Source organism: Barbus barbus, assembly GCF_936440315.1.
Source record: "Barbus barbus genome assembly, chromosome: 33".
NCBI lineage: Eukaryota > Metazoa > Chordata > Actinopteri > Cypriniformes > Cyprinidae > Barbus > Barbus barbus.
Window position 1 is genome coordinate 18585184 of NC_136761.1, and position 18453 is coordinate 18603636.

Sequence of the window (18453 nt, forward strand, 5' to 3'; positions counted from 1 at the left end):
ACACATATTTCCATGTTACACAAATGTATTAATTTATATTTTATCATCAAAATGCAAACTGTAGATTTTAAACAGTGGAACACTTGATGAAACCAAGTGACACAGTTTATACAATTTCACCAAATTCAATTCAGATAATCCCCCCAAAATGTCCAGACAATATTTGAAGTTATTCAAGAGTATCTGGCAACCCGCGTTCAGTCACTTTAGCAGGAAGTTAAAGACTAAAACGCCACCGATGGACGATTCGAATGCAAGGTTAGTCATTTTAACAATTATTCGTATTTCTATAGTGTTTCAAGTGTAGTCTTAAGTATTAATATAAATAAGTGCCGAAACATCACTCCCTGCTAGCGTAAAAGCTTAGTGAGCAAAATCTACTCTAAAAAGTAGCTCTTCTTGTTTGAAAATGCTGTGATTGTGCATTTCGTGTAGTTATAAACGCATAGGGTAGATAGACAAATAGTCTACATTCAAATATAATGTTTTATTGTTTTGAAGAACTGGCGATGGCGTGAATCACATGATCTGACTCGCTTCCTTAATATCTAGTCTGTGACTGTTTTAAATCATATGTGCTGCCTACGTAGACATCATGTTGGGGCATTGTAAGCTTATTATGCACCAAAATGCTGTCTAGGTAGGTAACGTTAGCTTACTTGCTAGGTTCTTAGACATAACCACTTCTGTAACTTCTAAATGTATTCAGATGGATGCTGCAAACCGCTCGGAATTCTACATTGGTTTGGCACTTGCTGTAAGCTCGACTATCTTCATCGGTGGCAGTTTTATATTGAAAAAGAAAGGCCTTTTACGACTGGCCAAAAAAGGCTCTACTAGAGCAGGTGGGGCAATACAATTTGCAGAGTAACCTATCATTGCACAATATATTATTATGCAGTATTTGAATTGCATTGATTTTGCATTGACATTGCCACTGAATTTTTCTTGTGGTGTCTAATCAGGTCTGTTTTCTTTTATTATTCAGGTCAAGGTGGATATGCATACCTGAAAGAATGGTTGTGGTGGGCTGGGCTTATATCAAGTATGACATTATCATTTTATGTATTTATTTGTCATTAGCAGGGCTGAATTACAAGGCATAACCAGAATAAGGGCCTTAATCAGATGTACATATTTACATTAATAGGCTTAGATCTTAGTAATGAAATATTGCCATTCACACATATAAATGTCAGTATGGACACTAATCACAGTTTTTGTGTCTTGTCATATTTTTAGTGGGAATAGGAGAGGTAGCAAATTTTGCAGCTTATGCATTTGCTCCTGCCACATTAGTGACACCTCTGGGAGCATTGAGCGTTTTGGTCTGGTAAATTTACTCACAACAACACTTAAAAGTTTGGTGTTTCATATTTGATCAAAAATACAGTAAAATTATGAAACGTGACCCTGGATCACAAAACCAGTCGTAAGGGTCATTTTTTTTTTTTTAATTGAGATTTATACATTATCTGAAAGGGCATGAATAAATAAGCTTTCCATTGATGATATTTGGCCGAGATACAACTATTTAAAAATCTGGAATCTGAGGTGCAAAAAAATCTAAATATTGAAAAAATTGTCTTTAAACTTGTTCAAATGAAGTTCTTAGCAATGCATTTTACTAATCAAAAATGAAGTTTTGATATATTTACGGTAGGAAATTTACAAAATATCTTAATGGAACATGACCTTTACTTAATATCCTAATGATTTTTGACATAAAAGAAAAATGGACAATTTTGACCTATACAATGTATTGTTGGCTATTGCTACAAATATACCCCAGCACATAAGACTGGTTTTGTGCTCCAGGGTAACACATATTATTACAGTTCAAAATGACTGGTTTCTATTTTAATATTCTTTAAAATGCAATTTATTCCTTTGATCGAAAAGCTAAATTTTCAGCAGCCATTACTCCAGTCTCAATGTCACATGATCCTTTAAAAATCATTAAAATATGATGATTTGGTGCTCAAGACATATGTCTTATTGTGATATTTTTGTGGAAAATGTCATATTTTTCAGGATTTAAGTAGAAAGTTAAAAATAACAGCATTTATTTGAAATAGAAATCTTTTGTAACATTATAAATGTCTTTACTGTCACTTTTGATCAAATAAATAAATTCCTTGTCTAAAATTTGTCTGGATTTACAACCTTATTTTTTGTTGTTAGTGCTGTGCTTTCATCATACTTCCTGAGTGAGCGGCTGAATATCCACGGGAAAATTGGCTGTTTGCTGTGTATCTTCGGTTCCACTGTCATGGTGTTCCATGCTCCGCAAGAGGAGGAGGTTGCTTCTTTGACTGCAATGGCAGAGAAACTCAAAGATCCAGGTATTCTTCTACCTAATTTACAAACACACTAGGCATCCTGTGAGCTTTGAGCTGTTTTTCATAGTAGTCGTCTCTCTTGCATGTATCACAGGATTCATCGCTTTTGCTGTCTGCATTGTCGTCAGCAGCCTGGCCCTGATCTTCTTTGTCGCACCTCGCTATGGTCAGAAGAATGTGATGGTGTACATCCTCATCTGCTCTGTGATTGGTTCGTTGTCTGTGTCCTGTGTGAAAGGCCTTGGCATTGGGATCAAAGAGCTGTTCGCTGGAACGGCCGTTCTGAAAGAGCCGCTGTTCTGGGCCCTTCTCATATGCCTTGTGATCTGCCTCAGTATCCAGATAAGCTACCTTAATAAAGCCCTTGACATCTTCAACACTTCTATAGTTACACCTATTTATTATGTCTTCTTCACCACATCCGTCATGGCTTGTTCAGCCATCTTGTTTAAAGAGTGGCTTCAAATGTCTAACGACGGGGCTGCTGGGACTGTTAGTGGCTTTCTTACCATCATCATTGGCATTTTTCTTCTCCATGCATTCAAGGATATCAACTTTAAGTTGGACTCTCTACCTTTATATCTGCACCTTGGCCCTCAAGACAGAACGTGGAACCAACCATACATTGTTTTGCCAACCGATGAGAGAACTACTATGATCGATGAAAGCAATCAGACTAAAGAAAGAAACGCAAAGAGCTTTTTTCCAGAGAGTTCAGACAAAAGGATCAATGGTACATTTATTACCTAGCATAATTTCAGCAAAAATGCTTATGTGAGTGACTACTAAAACAGGCATACTATACAGGCATACTTTGCAAACCATTAATACTGTAAGAGTACTTTAATTTGCATTCTTTTTGCTTTTCTATATATATAATATTTCTATTTCCATCTTGCAATTTCTTTAACAGTTTTATACTGTTGATATTAAGACTAACGATGGTGTGCTTAGTCACTTGTTTTAAATACAAAAATACTGAAATAGCAACATAGTGTTAAATAATCTGCTGTACAACATCTTATTAAATGTTACATTATTTATTCTATGATCAAATCCACCTTGTTTAGGATATACATAGAATTAAATTTGATCAAAAATACTGTCAAAATTGTTATACTGTGAAATATTATTACAAATTAGAATAGCTGTTTTCTATTTTAATATATTTGAAATGCTATTTATTCCTGTGACGGCAGAGGTGATTTTCAACAGCCATTACTCCAGTCTTCAGTGTTGCATGATCCTTCAGTAATAATTCTAATATGCTGATTCAAGACACATTTCTTATTATCATGAAAACAGTTGTGCTACTTAATATTTTTGTGGAAACAGTAGTGCTGTCAAATGAATCATCGTGATTATTTGCATCCAAAATAAAAGTTTTTGTTTACATAATATATGTGTGTACTGTGTATATTTATTATCTATATGTACACACACACACACACAGTTTGGACAGGACCCTTTTCTGTTCTAACATGACAGTGACTCTGTGTATAAGGCATGGTTCAAAAAGACATGATTGATTCAGTCAGTGTGGAAGAACTTGACTGGACTGTGTCTAAAATGACAGTACCCATATGTACAAGTCATTGGTGTTTGGTGATGAGTTTTTGCCTCAAGGTCTGCATATAAAGTCACACCAGAGGTGTTCAGCTGGGATCAGGACTTGGCTTTCTGTAGACCAGTCAAGTTCTTCCACACTGACTGAATCAATCATGTCTTTTTGAACCGTGCCTTATACACAGAGGCACTGTCATGTTAGAATAGAAAAGGGTTCTGTCCAAACTGTTGCTATAAAATTAGAAGCACACAATTCCCTAGAATATCATTATATGCTTAAACATTAAGATTTGTACTCATAGAAATTACTAAAGTAGTCAAACATGTTCATTAGAAGAGGGTGACCCAATACTTTTGGCAATATAGTGTATATACATAATAAATATGCACAGTACACATACATATATTATGTAAACAAAACTTATTTTGGATGCAATTAATCGTTTGACAGCACTAGGAAACAGTGATACCTTTTTCAGGATTCTTTAATAAATTGAAATTCAAAGAAAAAGCATTTATTTGAAACAGAAATCTTTTGTCACTTTTGATCAATTTAATGCATCCTTGCTGTATAAAAGTAACCTTCAAAAAATCTTACTGACCCCAAACTTTTCAACAGTAGTGTGAATGTCCTATACTAGTGTTAGGGAACACCCATCTTCATATTTAGAAAATCTTTTTCAGAAACAGCTGAATTTCTCAGGTGGTGCACTGTTTTCTATTATATATATATATATCTGTTTTTATAAATAGGACACTGAAACCTCTGAGATGTCTAAGAGTATTTAACTTTACCTTTCTCATTTTTATACAGGATATGATTAACTGCAGGAGGTATTTTATCTTTTTATTACAAGTCCACATTTCAACACACACTGAATAAGCCGCAGATCTTAAAGCGTTCCCAGTAAGACAATTGCGTGTAGACTTGGTATCTAGGTTGAAAAGAAAGTGAAAGCAGAGCCTCCTCCTAAATTCCAGATCAGATCGGTACAAAGGGACCTTTCAGTTGATGTTCCTTGATGTTCCTTGATTTCATACCAAAGTCTTAGCACTGGGAAATGTCAATATTGAGAGTGACGATAAACAGGCTATGGGACTGGGACATGCATGCATTTGATTTTGAATATATGGCCTTTACAATAATAAAAAGAGCAAAATGAGGCACTTTGTCTTTGAAAAATGAACTGAATCCTGTTGATAGCAAAAGCCTCAGTAAGTGGCTGAATGATGCAGTCTTGTCATTGGCTGTGGTTCTACTAGTCTGTCATGGTCTCAGAAAAGGATCCTCTACTCTTCTGAGTTTGTTCTAGTCTGTTGAGAATGAATTGACTTGTATCGATAAATCGTTCCACACAGTTTACAAAACACACCTCTGTTCTGGAGTCGAGCTTCGGGCCAGGCTTTTCCATGCACTTCTCCTGCAAAAAAAAACACACTGTGAGCTCCAAAGAAACCCATAACTGATGACTTTGATGCATCTCATGATATTCAGCTCTTTTAACAAGTAATTAATATAACAATAAATACACTATTGCTTAAAAGTTTGGGATCAGTAAGATTTATTTTAGTTGTTTCGTAAATAAATACTTTTATTCTGCAAGGCAGTAAAGACTAAATAAATGCTGTTCTAATGAACTTCAAATAATCCTAATAAAATCAATTTACACAAACTATTAAGAGGCACAACTGTTTTCAACACTGATCATTTTAAGAAATGTTTCTTGAGCAGTAAATCAGCATATTATAAACATAAAGGATCATGTAACACTGAAGATGGGAGTAATGGCTGCAAACTTTGCCATCACAGAAATAAATCAAATTTTTATAAATATGTTTTTGATCAAATAAATTCAGCCTTGGAGATCTGTGAATTTGACCTATCCCAACCCTTTGAATGTATTTTGTTTGTATGTGTAATCAAGATAAATAGCAATTTTAACAAATCATGAATATAAAAAAATATGTTTAAACTCTGTTTAGTACAATAAACAGTCACAACCCCCACGATAAAAGAGGGCAGGACATTTTACTTGTACTTAATACATAAACTACAAAACATCTAAGCTATAGATCATATAGCTTGCGAACAACTAAAGTGATTAGACAGGACATACTGTACAATCTTCTATCATTGTCTGATACATCCTCATATAGAAACACACTCACCCAGCACACTTCTGTCATCTGATGAACCAGCTGCTGAAACCTCTGCTTCTGAGACTCAATCTCGATAAACTGCTGCAGTTGAGGGTCTGCCGTGACTCCTTGATTATCCATTGGGGAGAAGAATGGCAAACGCTGCAAAATTCACTTAATTGTTATATATTTGACAACTGTATACACTGTTCCAGCGCTATGCTGACCTTCACGTGTCTGGATATCCAGGAAACAGTAGAACGGAGCGCCAATGAGAAAGCGAGAAATCAAGAGGAAACGGATGTGACTTAAGGTTGCAGGCGGAAGTTGTAGCATCCAGAGTACGCCAAGGGTGTCTGAGCCGAGAGATCGGTGAGAAGAAAATCATTTCTGTGTGTATTTTTACTTTCGTGAAGTAAAAAAGATAGCGAAATTATCTAAATTTAGCAATAGCATGTATGTTTGTGCGGTGTATATGTATGTGTAAACAGAGACAGTGCGATAGCGATGAATGTCAAGCAAGGTCTTACAGAAAGCTGCTAGCCTAGCCACGTAACGCTAAGTTACGTATAAATGTGATTAAACGTTACAGTTTTGCCTGCACACGCTGTCACTTAATGCTAAGAAATTGTAGATATTATTACAGATCGTTGAAATGATTTGTAACCATATTCATTCATCTCTGGCATCGTTACGCTTGAGTCGTGTTTATCAAAGCAATATTGAATTTATCAGTCTATACAGATCCCACATAGGGAATTGTATGGACATTTTTAATATGTAATACTTTATATATTTTATAGTATTATTCTAAGCCTGCTTTTCTTCATGTACAGCAGCTGTTTGTACGTTGTTCAAATTTACTGTCAATTCAAATTGATTTATTTAGTTATTGAATGGATGCAACAAAGAATAAACATTACACATTTTTACATGATACTGTAAACATTTTTGGATCAATACCGAATGGGTAAATTAAACTTGGGCTGTAATTCATTTATGAAAATTAAATAAAAATAAAAAATGTTTTATATAATTTATTCCTGTAAGCTTATACAGCTGTTTTTAACATTGTTCAAATGATTATTTAAGTTTATTGATTCAATTATAGACAGTGAGATGTTACTGTTGTCTAGGAAGTGTATGCTTATTTTATTTTAAACATTACTAAAGTGAACCTTGAATTTAATTTCTCTTAGATCAGCTTTCTTGGCACAATGGGGCGTCACTTCGGAGATTTGGCCAAGATAAGGCATGTGATCACGTACAGTATTTCTCCCTTTGAGCAGAGGGCTTTCCCAAACTACTTTTCTAAGGGAATCCCAAATGTTTGGAGACGATTCAAAACATCTGTATTCAAGGTTGCACCACGTAAGTCATCTATGTCCAGAACTATTTTTTTAAATATATATATATCATCTAGTATTCGAGCTATAAACTGATGCAAACATTGTGTGTGACTAAACTTCTCTATAACCTGCATCTCTGTTTACAGCCATGGTCCTGATGTACCTGACCTACACATGGGGCAATCATGTTCATGAACAGACCAAAAGAAAGAACACTGCAGACTATGAGAGCGAATAGTGAAATCGCTCAGCTGAGGATGCATCCTTGTGTAACTTCTTGTTTCTGTTCAATAAAGAAAATATTTATGTGAAAAATGGATTTCTGACTTGTTGCCAATTAATCACTTTGATTCAGTTTAGTTGTTTAATAAAGTACCTTAATATGATGCATCACTTAGATTTGTTCTCATTTATTGTGTTAACATTTGTTTAGCTCCTACTACTGGATACCATGGTACATGTGAAGGCAAGTTTTATTGTGTTCTATAGAGATTTATTTTTGTTTTGGAAAACTGTTGAGGTTTTATACGTGATAATGAATTTTAGATGAACACTACTATGAGCAAGTCTGCTCTCTGCCATGTAAAGAGTTCTAATGTTTAATGAACTTCATTGAAATATTTGTAGTGGTCCAGCCTTTTTCAGTGTGAATGATCAATATCAGTACAGAGAGCTGACAAATGTACCCATTTACCCTCCCTCTACTGTTCATGGAGATCTTAATTACTTGGTAGAGGTTTTTACAAAACTCTAAATGTTGTCATTGGCACAAGGAACCACAAACTGCACATAAATACATTCAAATATATGGTTATTATATTATTAAAGTGTTAATAAAACACACAATGCCACGATTGTTCAAATGTTTGAGGTCGGAAAGATTTTGTTTCTGAAAGTCACTAATGCTGCATTTATTTCTTCAAAAATTAACAATAGTAATATTGTAAAATATTATTGTATTTTATAATAACTTTTTTAAATCTATTTTTAAACATAATTTATTACTACCATAGCAATGTTGAATGTCAGCAGCCATTACTCCAGTCCTCAGTCACATGATTCTTCAGAAATCATTCTGTCCTGATTTGCTGCTCATTAAACATTGTTTAATATCAATGTTGAAAGCAGTTTTTCAGGGTTCTTTGATGAATAGAAAGTTCAAAAGAATAACATGTTTAACATTTAAAATGTCCTTATTGTTATATTTGATACATTTAATGTCATTGCATCGGTATAAAAAGTATTTTATTTGGAAATAATCTTACTGACCTCCAAAAATCCGCAAACAATACTAACTTCCGTTCATTCCGGTGTATTAACGACTCCTCTGTAGTGTTTTTGTTGTGGCGCAACACAGAAACGCGCATGCTCAGATTAGCTAAACTTATAGTGGCTTTCATTCTGACTTTAGTTCACATCGACACATTCCGTTATAAACACTACCGCATGCATACGAAGATGGACAGCATAGATACACCTAACGAGTTTGTAACTCAGCACCTCTAATTAACCACACTTCATTTGTTACATGTTTACATTGTACTGCAAAAGGATTTCCACCACAGGTTTATATGTAACGGCTGAGTTTGTGTTTAGTGAACTGAGCATGTCTTTTATACGAAATATTTCCCATTATCAAATAAAGCAGACTGTTGTCTGTTTCAACATGTCTAAGCGCAAAGTGAATTCAAAGTAAGTTCAGCACCCTGGATATTGGGGATGACTGTGAAGGACTTTAATAAGCATGGGTAACTATGAAGACTATTGTCCAAATTTGCTTCTGGGATTTACACACTATTGTGTCAATTCACAATGACTAAGCACAGGCTTTTTCACGTCCCTCCCATTAGTTCAACCACTGCGTTGGCCGGGGTGTTGGCTTCCTGCTTATGGAGATATTAAGCCCTCTGGCTCGACTGCGAGCGTCTTTTCTTGCTCTTGGTCGTTCGCTGTCATCTTCTCGTAGACTCTTCGGTCGCAGCATGGCCTCTGAATCAGTAACGCGCTTTGATTTTCTGGTGATTGGCGGAGGATCCGGAGGGCTGGCCGGTGCCCGGCGGGCGGCTGAACTCGGTGCCACTGCAGCCGTGATCGAAAGTCACAAACTCGGAGGTACCTGCGTGAGTAAAGACCGTCCAGCTCCCGCAACACCTCATTTCCCTTAGAGCTATGTAGTCGTGTTCTTTAGACGAGTTATTTACAGTAACTGGTCGCTGCATTAGCCACATGAACACAGGTGCTTTGGGAATCCTCCAGATCTAGCGCTTTTTGTGTGAAATGGTTTGCACCAGTCCCTATGCATTTTTGTCTGGTGATATTATTGATTTGGTTCATTAAACAACATTTCTTTCTGTTACAGGTGAATGTTGGTTGTGTTCCTAAAAAGGTATTTGTTTTCCCCTTTATCCTTACAGTTAATTGATTAGGTGCATAATGTGAGTAGTGCTGTGACTGTCAAATAAAAAAGATCATAAAGTTGTCCTTTCTGCATGCTTTCAGGTAATGTGGAACACATCCACCCATGCAGAGTATCTCCATGATCATGAAGACTATGGATTTGAGGGAGCAAAAGCACATTTCAACTGGCAGTAAGTAAGATAAGGCCTTCTTCTGGGTTGTTTAGTTTGATTTTTGTGTATAATATGTTGTGTGTAGGATTATGGCAAGCCTGCACAACATTAAGTATTCTAAAATTGAAAAAAAGAAAATAACATTGATAGCATTTATTTTTGTGTTATTAGTGTCTATTTTTTTTATTATATTTACTTGTATAACTACTAGGGCTGTGTTGGATACAATGATGTATCGTCACAGAGATTGGACAATACTGGTATTGATACAGCTGTTTCTGTATTGGTATCATAGCACATGTGCCGCATTGGACTACTCTTAATTTGAATACAAGAACAGCATTTAAAACTGAGTAGAAAAGTGCAAGGTTTCTAAAAATTAATGAATAGAGTATAATATATAGGCTACAACAAGGTTTAATCTGGCTGCAGAGGAACACAACCGGGGTTGCCTGATATAAAGAGACATAATCCCCGAAACAGAGCTTCACATTTGTGCAAAACGGAAATATCTGCTAAGTGTGTTACTTATTTTTGTCAACCTGGAAACCATGTGTATGCATTCTCTCTCCACTGTGGATAAACTCGCTGGCTGTTCATTTAAGAGAGAGAGAGCGAGGCTGTGTATATATGAATTACCACCGTTTTTACCGTGTTTCTATATTAACAGCTGTGGTTGTAATTCCTAAAAACAATGATGTTACCAGCTCCTTGTTGAGAAAGATAATGTAGCTCTTCAACGTAGAGGGTGTTAATTTGTGCAATGATAACCTACCAGCTAAAGATTTTTAAAGATTTTTTTTTTTTTAAATATCTTAGAATGACTTTCACTTTTACAACAGTCAAATTATTAATTCCATAAAAAATAATATAGAAATAAAAAATAAAATTCTCCCCAATTCTCTTAAAAAAAAAACCAGCATTTCTTTATTTCCAAATTTAGCTCACGTCAAAATCGTACTAGTTTAATGATTAACACGTTGAAGATTAGCGGGCTGGCTGCATATTCATAGGGCTCCATTCACACCCACAACGAGAAGTCTAAGCTTTGAAAAAAAAGCTTAGTTTTGTTATTGTTGGAGGACAATTGGCTAGTGAATTGATATGTGTTACCTGTCATGGTGGGTTTTCTCCCACATATGACGAGTTAGCTGGTTTTAATTTCAAATCCTGTGCATAACATACCAGTAACGTTCTGTTATTACTAGAACAGAATTTGCCATATGGAAATTTGTAGTTCACATATTCAGCTCTAACTAGTATGCATTTCAATTACCTTTTCAATGTTACTTATTTGACATATGTTTTCTAATACTAATTAGTTCATAGTAATTCAAAAGAAGTACCTGTTTTTACTAGTAGTTAGTTCATAATGTTAACAAAGAAATACTAGTAACATCAGTAAAGTTATTGGGTTTTAAGGGATACATGTGATGGCAGCTTGCCATAGAGGATATTGTTTCTGCAAAAATATGTGGTAATTAATTTCACAAAAAGGTATTTTTTACTCTTGCGACAGTTGAGGATAGTCAAGTTCCTGCACGCTTTGACTCATTACAGCTTTCGGTATTTGTTTTGCTTCGTTTTTGTGGTATATAATATCAGTATAAGTGGATGTTTCTGTCAGACACAAAGACATGAGGTGGAGTAGTTTGTTTAGTAGTAGATTAGTTATGCTGTAGAGAGTTCAGCTATCAGGATTTCTGTGATATAGGGCTGTGTTCGAAATGCCATACTATCATACTACTCTTAGTATTTCTGCAGCATGCAGTTTGATTCTGGCTTTTGTCAGACTCGTGCAACTCCTTTTTTCATCACATACCAAATCAGAAAGACATATATTTTCAATAAAAAATTAAGTAAATATTTGAAAAGTGGAGATTAAATGCCTCATTAATAATACAGTGTGCTTAGTTGTAGGTAGGTTTTTGTCCTAATACAGTGGCGTTCATCAAATAAAATTTGATAATTTACACTCAATATGTTATTGCATACTGTTTTATAATGTACTACAGTACTGAAGTATAAATATCTGCCACCTAACTACTATTTACACACCTGTTGCTAAAGAAAATGCTGCTATTTTAGTGTAAACAGAATTTATCATTATTTGCACTTAGTGTAATTAGAATATATCACTTTTTCCAATTAGTGTAACTGCCAAAAATATCATTGTTCATTTAAAGACAGCTCATTCAGTTCAGTCCAATAGCCTCTGTAAAGTTATTCAATTATGAAATGAGTTCAATTGGGCAATATAGCATTGTTTACTAATATGAAGCCTTATTAACAAGCCTTTGTAAAAAGAATAGTTAGCACATTTGTTTGTGAGGTAACAATCTTGACAGCTGTGCTGAATTAATGTTTGTGTTTGTCATGTGACAATTCAGCATACTACTCTGAAACATCTGTTGCTTATTGTATACTGTTTCACACACTATTCTTTAAAAAAAATAGGCAGTATGCACTGTGTACTGGGCTGTAAGCAAGTATGCCATTTCGAACACATATGACAAAGCTAGATTAATAGAATAAAGGTCACTCTTTGGGTATGTGTATTTTCAGGCTCATTAAACGCAAAAGGGATGCTTACGTTAGTCGCCTGAATCAGATTTACCGGAACAACCTTGACAAGGTAGGCTGCAATAAGCTACTTTTAATTCAGCAAATTAAAGTAATTTTTAGTAGATACAAAAAAAATAATATCATTGTTTTCATACCAAAATGAGCATGGTTTTAAGGGGACATATCATGAAGAATCTAATTTTTTTGAACTTTTTTGTACTAGTACTACATTATACTATAAATCTTTGCACATAAACCTTAAAAGCATGTCAACAAAAACGTGATAGCGCCAGAAGCATATTGCTAACTGACTATACTATTTGTAATTAAGTAGCATTACGAAAATGCATGATATGACCTCTTTAAACCTTTAGAATTGGTATTGATGTGATGACTGAGAAGTTGTTTGTGGTTGCATACAGGCCAAAATTGAGTCTATTCATGGCTATGCAAGGTTCACAGATGATTCTGAACCCACTGTTGAAGTTAACGGAAAAAAATACACAGCTCCTCATATCTTAATCGCCACTGGCGGCCACCCGTCCACTGTCAGTGAGGATGATGTTCCAGGTGATCTTATGTTTGTTCATTACTAAAAAAATGTACCTCATTCTGCTTTACTTTTCAGTGCATTCTTATAATGCACTGGCCATTAATGTGATTTTTGTACTTTTTTTGGTACTAATTTTCATCACAGAATCTGATTTAAAAACTTTTGCAAATTTCATTGTTATTGCAGGAGCCAGTTTAGGCATTACCAGTGATGGATTCTTTGAACTTGAGTCTTGTCCTAAGTAAGTGATTGATTGCTGATTTCTACTTACATTATTGTATTTTCTCCTCATCCTAAAATAACTGATCACTGTATCCATCTAGACGTAGTGTGATAGTCGGGGCAGGATATATTGCTGTGGAGATGGCTGGTATCCTTTCCACTCTGGGGTCCAAAACATCCATCCTCATACGACAAGGAGGGGTAAAAGCCCCACTTATTGTCACCTGGCTAAATGCTATTGTCATGCATATCCCAAAGTAAGCAATGACTGTGTTCTTTCTTTTCCAGGTACTGAGGAACTTTGATGCCTTGATAAGCTCAAATTGCACAAAAGAATTGCAAAATCATGGGATTGACTTACGGAAAAATACTCGGGTAACTAGTACTGAGAATTATTAAGATATGTATTATGTAGCTGGCCGATCTTTCCAGTGTGATGTATCAGTTTGTTTGGCAGATTTTCAGTTACGATTCCCCCAAATTATATTTTATAATCTGATATTGTTCACAGGTGAAGTCAGTGCAGAAGACTGACAAAGGCCTTTTTGTTATGCTGGTGACAAAAGACCCTGACGACAAAGATGCACAGGAGAAGTACGACACCATCCATGAGGTGGACTGTCTGCTCTGGGCTATTGGCCGGGAACCCAACATCGCTGGCCTCAATCTCAGTTCAATAGTAAAAATCTATTTTAATTTGATTAATATTATTTTATTATTAATAGCAGTATTATAGCTATAAATATGATTGGTCAAATATTATTATTAAAAATAATAATAATAAATCGCTAGGAAGCTTAAAGGATTATAAATTAAACTCTATTGACAACATCTGTGGCATGTTAAATCCCAAAGAAAGAAAATTCTTCAGCTTATTGAAGCTAGAGAAAGTATTTGTACAGTAGTGCACTTACAATTGAAGCTTTAGGGGATGTAACTGCATATATTACATTGCATTGCATACAGTGGACTACTCTTAATTTGAATACAAGAACAGCATTTAAAACTGAGTAGAAAAGTGCAAGGTTTCTAAAAATGAATGAATAGAGTATAATATATAGGCGCACAGCAAGGTTTAATCTGGCTGCAGAGGAACCCAACCGGGGTTGCCTGATTTAAAGAGACATACGCCCCAAAACAGAGCTTCACATTTGTGCAATACGGAAATTTCTGCTAAGTGTGTAATATTCATGTAATACATATTTAATACATATAATTTTATGCAATTACTTTTTTTTGGACATTGCAATTGTTTATCAAAATGTCATAAATCGATCTTCCATTGATTTGTCAGACTTGTGGTGATGTATGCTGAACCTCTCCAATCATTTAGCTATTTTAAAGGAATAGTTCACCCAAAAATGAAAATTTTGTCATCATTTACTCCCCCTCATGTCGTTCCAAACCTATATAATTTTTTTTCTTATGCTGAACACAAAACAAGATATTTTGAAGAACCAAACAGTTGTTGGTTCCCATTGACTTCCATAGTAGGGAATAAAATCAACTGTTTGATTACCAGCATTCTTCAAAATATCTTCTTTTATGTTCAATATAAGACAGAAAAAAGAGTGAGTAAATTATGACAAAATTTTCATTTTTTGGTGAATTGTTCCTTTAAATTCTGCTCCTGTCTTACAATCAACCTCAAGCTCTCATACAGATCTGCCTTAATTCAAATCAATGACAGATTCATAGAACCTAGTCCTTGCCCTACATTTTTTTATTTGATCAATAATCCATTTTACTCGGATGTACGTTACAAGGAAGAAAAGATCTGTCCCTAGCAACTTTAACTATGATACATGTTAAAATGAGACTAGTGTAGTCTTGCCTGTGCAAATTTCTGCGCACAAAAATTATTTTGCTAATGCTTAACTAGAAGTTAATTTACCTACAACAGTAGCTAAAAGGCAGACATACACCACTTTAAAAATTGAATTATGCTTTAACAAAAATACAAGCTGTACATTTGTGCATTCAAATCCTCTGGAATGCATTGTCATATAGTATACACAGCATATTTGCTTTTTACAAACTGAGGGATCATTGAAACATGCCACAGATGCTGTTGATAAAGTTCAACTGAACACAGAACATTCTTTTAAACCGCAGAATCTACACAAGATAGTATTGTAAGCGTTATCTTTGCACTGTTTTAGTTGATAAAGTAAGGTTAACAGTTGAATGTATTGTTATTCAGGGTGTGAAGCTTGATGAAAGGGGACATATCATGGTGGATGAGTTCCAGAACACCACTCGTGCAGGTGTATATGCAGTTGGGGATGTTTGTGGGAGAGCTCTTCTTACACCTGGTATGGTTTCAGGATCACATCCTAATGGAGAATTTGCTCCTGCATGCATTAACATCTGTTGGGTGTTTTGTTTGAATATATAAAATAAAACAACTCATTTTTATACACTGAACTCTGTTTCAGCATAGTATTTAGTAAGCGCTCTTAGAAACCAATTTAGTAAGAGATGTAGTCTTAAATAGTCTTTAAAAAAATCATCAAGCTTAAAAGATCATGTTGTATGTTGTGCAATTCAGTCATCCTGTGATTCAGTTGGTTTATGTAAATAAGACCTTTCATATTGATGATCAACAGATCCTCCATACATGAGGAAGTTGATTTTGTGCAATTTTTTTTGTTACTCTAGCGACGTCAACTGGTCAGAGTAGATTGGACATGCCATTCATCACACTTTTTTAATTAAATAGTTTATCATCTGTTTGATGAGGATGTATATTCTTTTTTTTCTGATAAGCTGTTGTTGTTTCCTGTTTCTGTTTGTATGGATAGTTGCTATTGCTGCTGGCAGAAAGCTTGCTCACCGGCTGTTTGAGGGCAAAGCGGACTCCAAAATCAGTTATAATAACATCCCTACTGTTGTGTTCAGCCACCCACCTATTGGCACAGTGGGACTAACTGAAGGTGAGCTAACGTACAATAATGCTTCCTTACAGTATCTTGAAGATCAGACTCCATATACAGCATTATTATTTTAGTATTATTTATATACCATCATATTATGTAATAATATTTTGGGTTTGATTTAATCACTTTAATCATTTTCTTCCTCATATTTACTTTATTTTCCATATAATGTATATTGGAACATGGACTAAAAGTGGATAAAACATGCAGACAAAAACATATTAGATACCCTTTTGATGATAAAATAATACTGATACTAAAAATGATGAGTTCTTATGTTAAATTAATAAAGGCCAGATTTACAAACCCTTGCTTGGCTTTAAAAACTACTGTCAGGAATTACTTAAGACATGCAGTTGTGTTTATATCTAACCTCATTGCATATGTATTTGTAGGAGTTTCCCTTTCAGATGCAAAATTTATTGGAGATGATTTAGTTTTTCCTCTAATAACACAACCTTCATGCCATTTTTCAAAACTCTAGACACAATTCACAACCGATGATCAAAATCGGTGTCTATTCATTTCATTACAATGATCTTACTATCAATTAATACAACTGCTCAAAATGCTACGTAACTGTTGCATTACGCTTGAAGCATAGTTTTTATGAAAAATTATTAAATTCAAGTTTATTTGTATAGTGCTTTTCATGATCAATTTGCGATGGTCAATTTACTCATTTGTATCATTAACACCTCAAAAAAAAAAAAAAAAACATACTGTAACCCATTTTGAGCCTGTGTTGTTAGTAGATTCCACACACCTGATGATCATCAGCTCTGCTTCTTTTCAACTCTATGCTAATTTGAGCTGCTCTTAGTAGATTGCGTTGGTCATTATGGAAATTATCCGGCTGAGTCTGTTCCTTAATTCCAGCATTGTCAGTGGATCACCAGCAAAACTTTCCACTGCCATCAGTGCTTTTAGTTAATCGGTAGTTATAGTTAATCTGGCCCTAAATGGCCTAATGTGTGTTCAGTATACTGACTGACATCTTGTGGTTTAAGCTACCCTTACAAAAATATCATGTTTTGCAGATGAGGCAATCAAGACATGGGGAAAGGACAATGTGAAGGCTTATACTACTTCTTTCACCCCCATGTATTATGCTATCACTACTCGAAAGAGTCAGTGCATCATGAAGTTGGTGTGTGCTGGCAAAAATGAGAAGGTGAGGTCATAATCAGTCCATCAGTCATAAATCAGTATAAAATATCAAAAAGGATCTGGAATAATATATTTTATTTTAACATTTTGCTGTTACATTAAGTCATTTTCAATAAACCTTTTTTCTTTTTAGGTTGTTGGTCTCCATATGCAGGGTTTTGGCTGTGATGAGATGCTTCAGGGTTTTGCTGTGGCTGTAAATATGGGAGCTACTAAAGAAGACTTTGACAGAACCATTGCCATCCACCCGACGTCCTCGGAGGAGCTAGTAACACTACGCTAATCAAGTGTTCATATTCCAACATGGCTCTTCATAACAGCTTTGATCCAGTCTAAACAAAAAAAATTATATTTCTTTGACTATTTTCTCAACATTAGTATTTTGTAATAAGAAGCATTGGTTTGTTATATCTCTGGGGTCATGTTTTATCGCCTGTGATTAAGAAAGACACATTACAACCATTCATCAGGCTGTCTCTTGTACATTGCATTGTTGTACCCCACTGCTGTGATTTTTCACAGGTATTATTGTTTGATAGGAACAGGGTCAGATGAAAGCTTGATGATTTATGACAGCTAAAAGTGAAATTAAATCTGTTTATAGTCAAACGCTTTTGCTTTACGCTTACATTTTTGAAAAATTGGATGCAGAGAGTTGCTTTCAGTAGTAGTGGGTAGTAAGTAGTGCTTATTCAATACATGTAAAATAAAATTGTGGATATGCACAGTTCAGCACTTGGGCATAGACCCTGAATACATTTAAAAAATATATTTTGTGATTGTGTGGTCAATTGATATTTTCTTAATTTCTGTATTGATGCATTGTCAATATACTTTTAATAAAACTCACTTTTCACAAAAACTTATATTGACATTTGTCAATTCTTGAAAAGCTTAAAGTGTGTTGCATTTATAAGAGGCACTAAGGGCTAGAGAAGTTATATAAAGCAACTGATCAGATTCATTAATATGCAAATATAGATTGTGACATTTGACACCTATGATTGCAAAATTCTAGTGTTGGTTTTAGCAAATATT

General features: G+C 34.8%; 4 protein-coding genes across 8 annotated transcripts; 3 read left to right on the plus strand and 1 right to left on the minus strand.

Annotated features, from left to right (window-relative positions):
- Nucleotides 1-198: 198 nt before the first annotated feature.
- Nucleotides 199-3741, plus strand: LOC306853178 (magnesium transporter NIPA2-like). Of its 2 annotated transcripts, none has more exons than XM_079390387.1 (6): nt 199-258; nt 710-845; nt 989-1045; nt 1243-1333; nt 2185-2345; nt 2437-3738. In XM_079390387.1, the coding sequence occupies exons 2-6, from the start codon at nt 710-712 to the stop codon at nt 3090-3092; spliced, it is 1101 nt and encodes a 366-aa protein (XP_079246513.1). In that variant the 5' UTR covers nt 199-258; the 3' UTR covers nt 3093-3738. The 2 variants fall into 2 exon arrangements, with proteins under 2 accessions (XP_079246513.1, XP_079246514.1); XM_079390388.1 differs by lacking the exon at nt 199-258 and adding an exon at nt 606-640 and having other exon boundaries at nt 2437-3741.
- A 748-nt stretch (nt 3742-4489) lies between these two features.
- LOC306853179 (mitochondrial import inner membrane translocase subunit Tim8 A-like) lies at nt 4490-6280 on the minus strand. The gene is made up of 2 exons (XM_079390389.1): nt 6078-6280; nt 4490-5329 (listed from the first exon to the last, which is right to left on the minus strand). Exons 1-2 carry the CDS (start codon nt 6186-6188, stop codon nt 5168-5170), a joined length of 273 nt encoding a protein of 90 aa, XP_079246515.1. The 5' UTR covers nt 6189-6280; the 3' UTR covers nt 4490-5167.
- An 85-nt stretch (nt 6281-6365) lies between these two features.
- On the plus strand, nt 6366-7715 carry LOC306852823 (cytochrome b-c1 complex subunit 8-like). Of its 2 annotated transcripts, none has more exons than XM_079389919.1 (3): nt 6366-6439; nt 7247-7418; nt 7543-7715. In XM_079389919.1, exons 2-3 carry the CDS (start codon nt 7265-7267, stop codon nt 7632-7634), a joined length of 246 nt encoding a protein of 81 aa, XP_079246045.1. In that variant the 5' UTR covers nt 6366-6439; nt 7247-7264; the 3' UTR covers nt 7635-7715. The 2 variants fall into 2 exon arrangements, with proteins under 2 accessions (XP_079246045.1, XP_079246044.1); XM_079389918.1 differs by having other exon boundaries at nt 6367-6419.
- Nucleotides 7716-9235: 1520 nt separating this feature from the next.
- On the plus strand, nt 9236-18280 carry LOC306853212 (glutathione reductase, mitochondrial-like). 3 transcript variants are annotated; one of them, XM_079390453.1, is made up of 13 exons: nt 9236-9516; nt 9756-9782; nt 9896-9984; nt 12532-12601; nt 12954-13101; nt 13271-13325; nt 13408-13507; nt 13595-13681; nt 13818-13985; nt 15510-15621; nt 16111-16242; nt 17286-17419; nt 17549-18280. In XM_079390453.1, the coding sequence occupies exons 1-13, from the start codon at nt 9286-9288 to the stop codon at nt 17696-17698; spliced, it is 1503 nt and encodes a 500-aa protein (XP_079246579.1). In that variant the 5' UTR covers nt 9236-9285; the 3' UTR covers nt 17699-18280. The 3 variants fall into 3 exon arrangements, with proteins under 3 accessions (XP_079246579.1, XP_079246581.1, XP_079246580.1); XM_079390455.1 differs by having other exon boundaries at nt 9259-9508; XM_079390454.1 differs by lacking the exon at nt 9756-9782 and having other exon boundaries at nt 9277-9520; nt 9873-9984.
- Nucleotides 18281-18453: the final 173 nt, after the last annotated feature.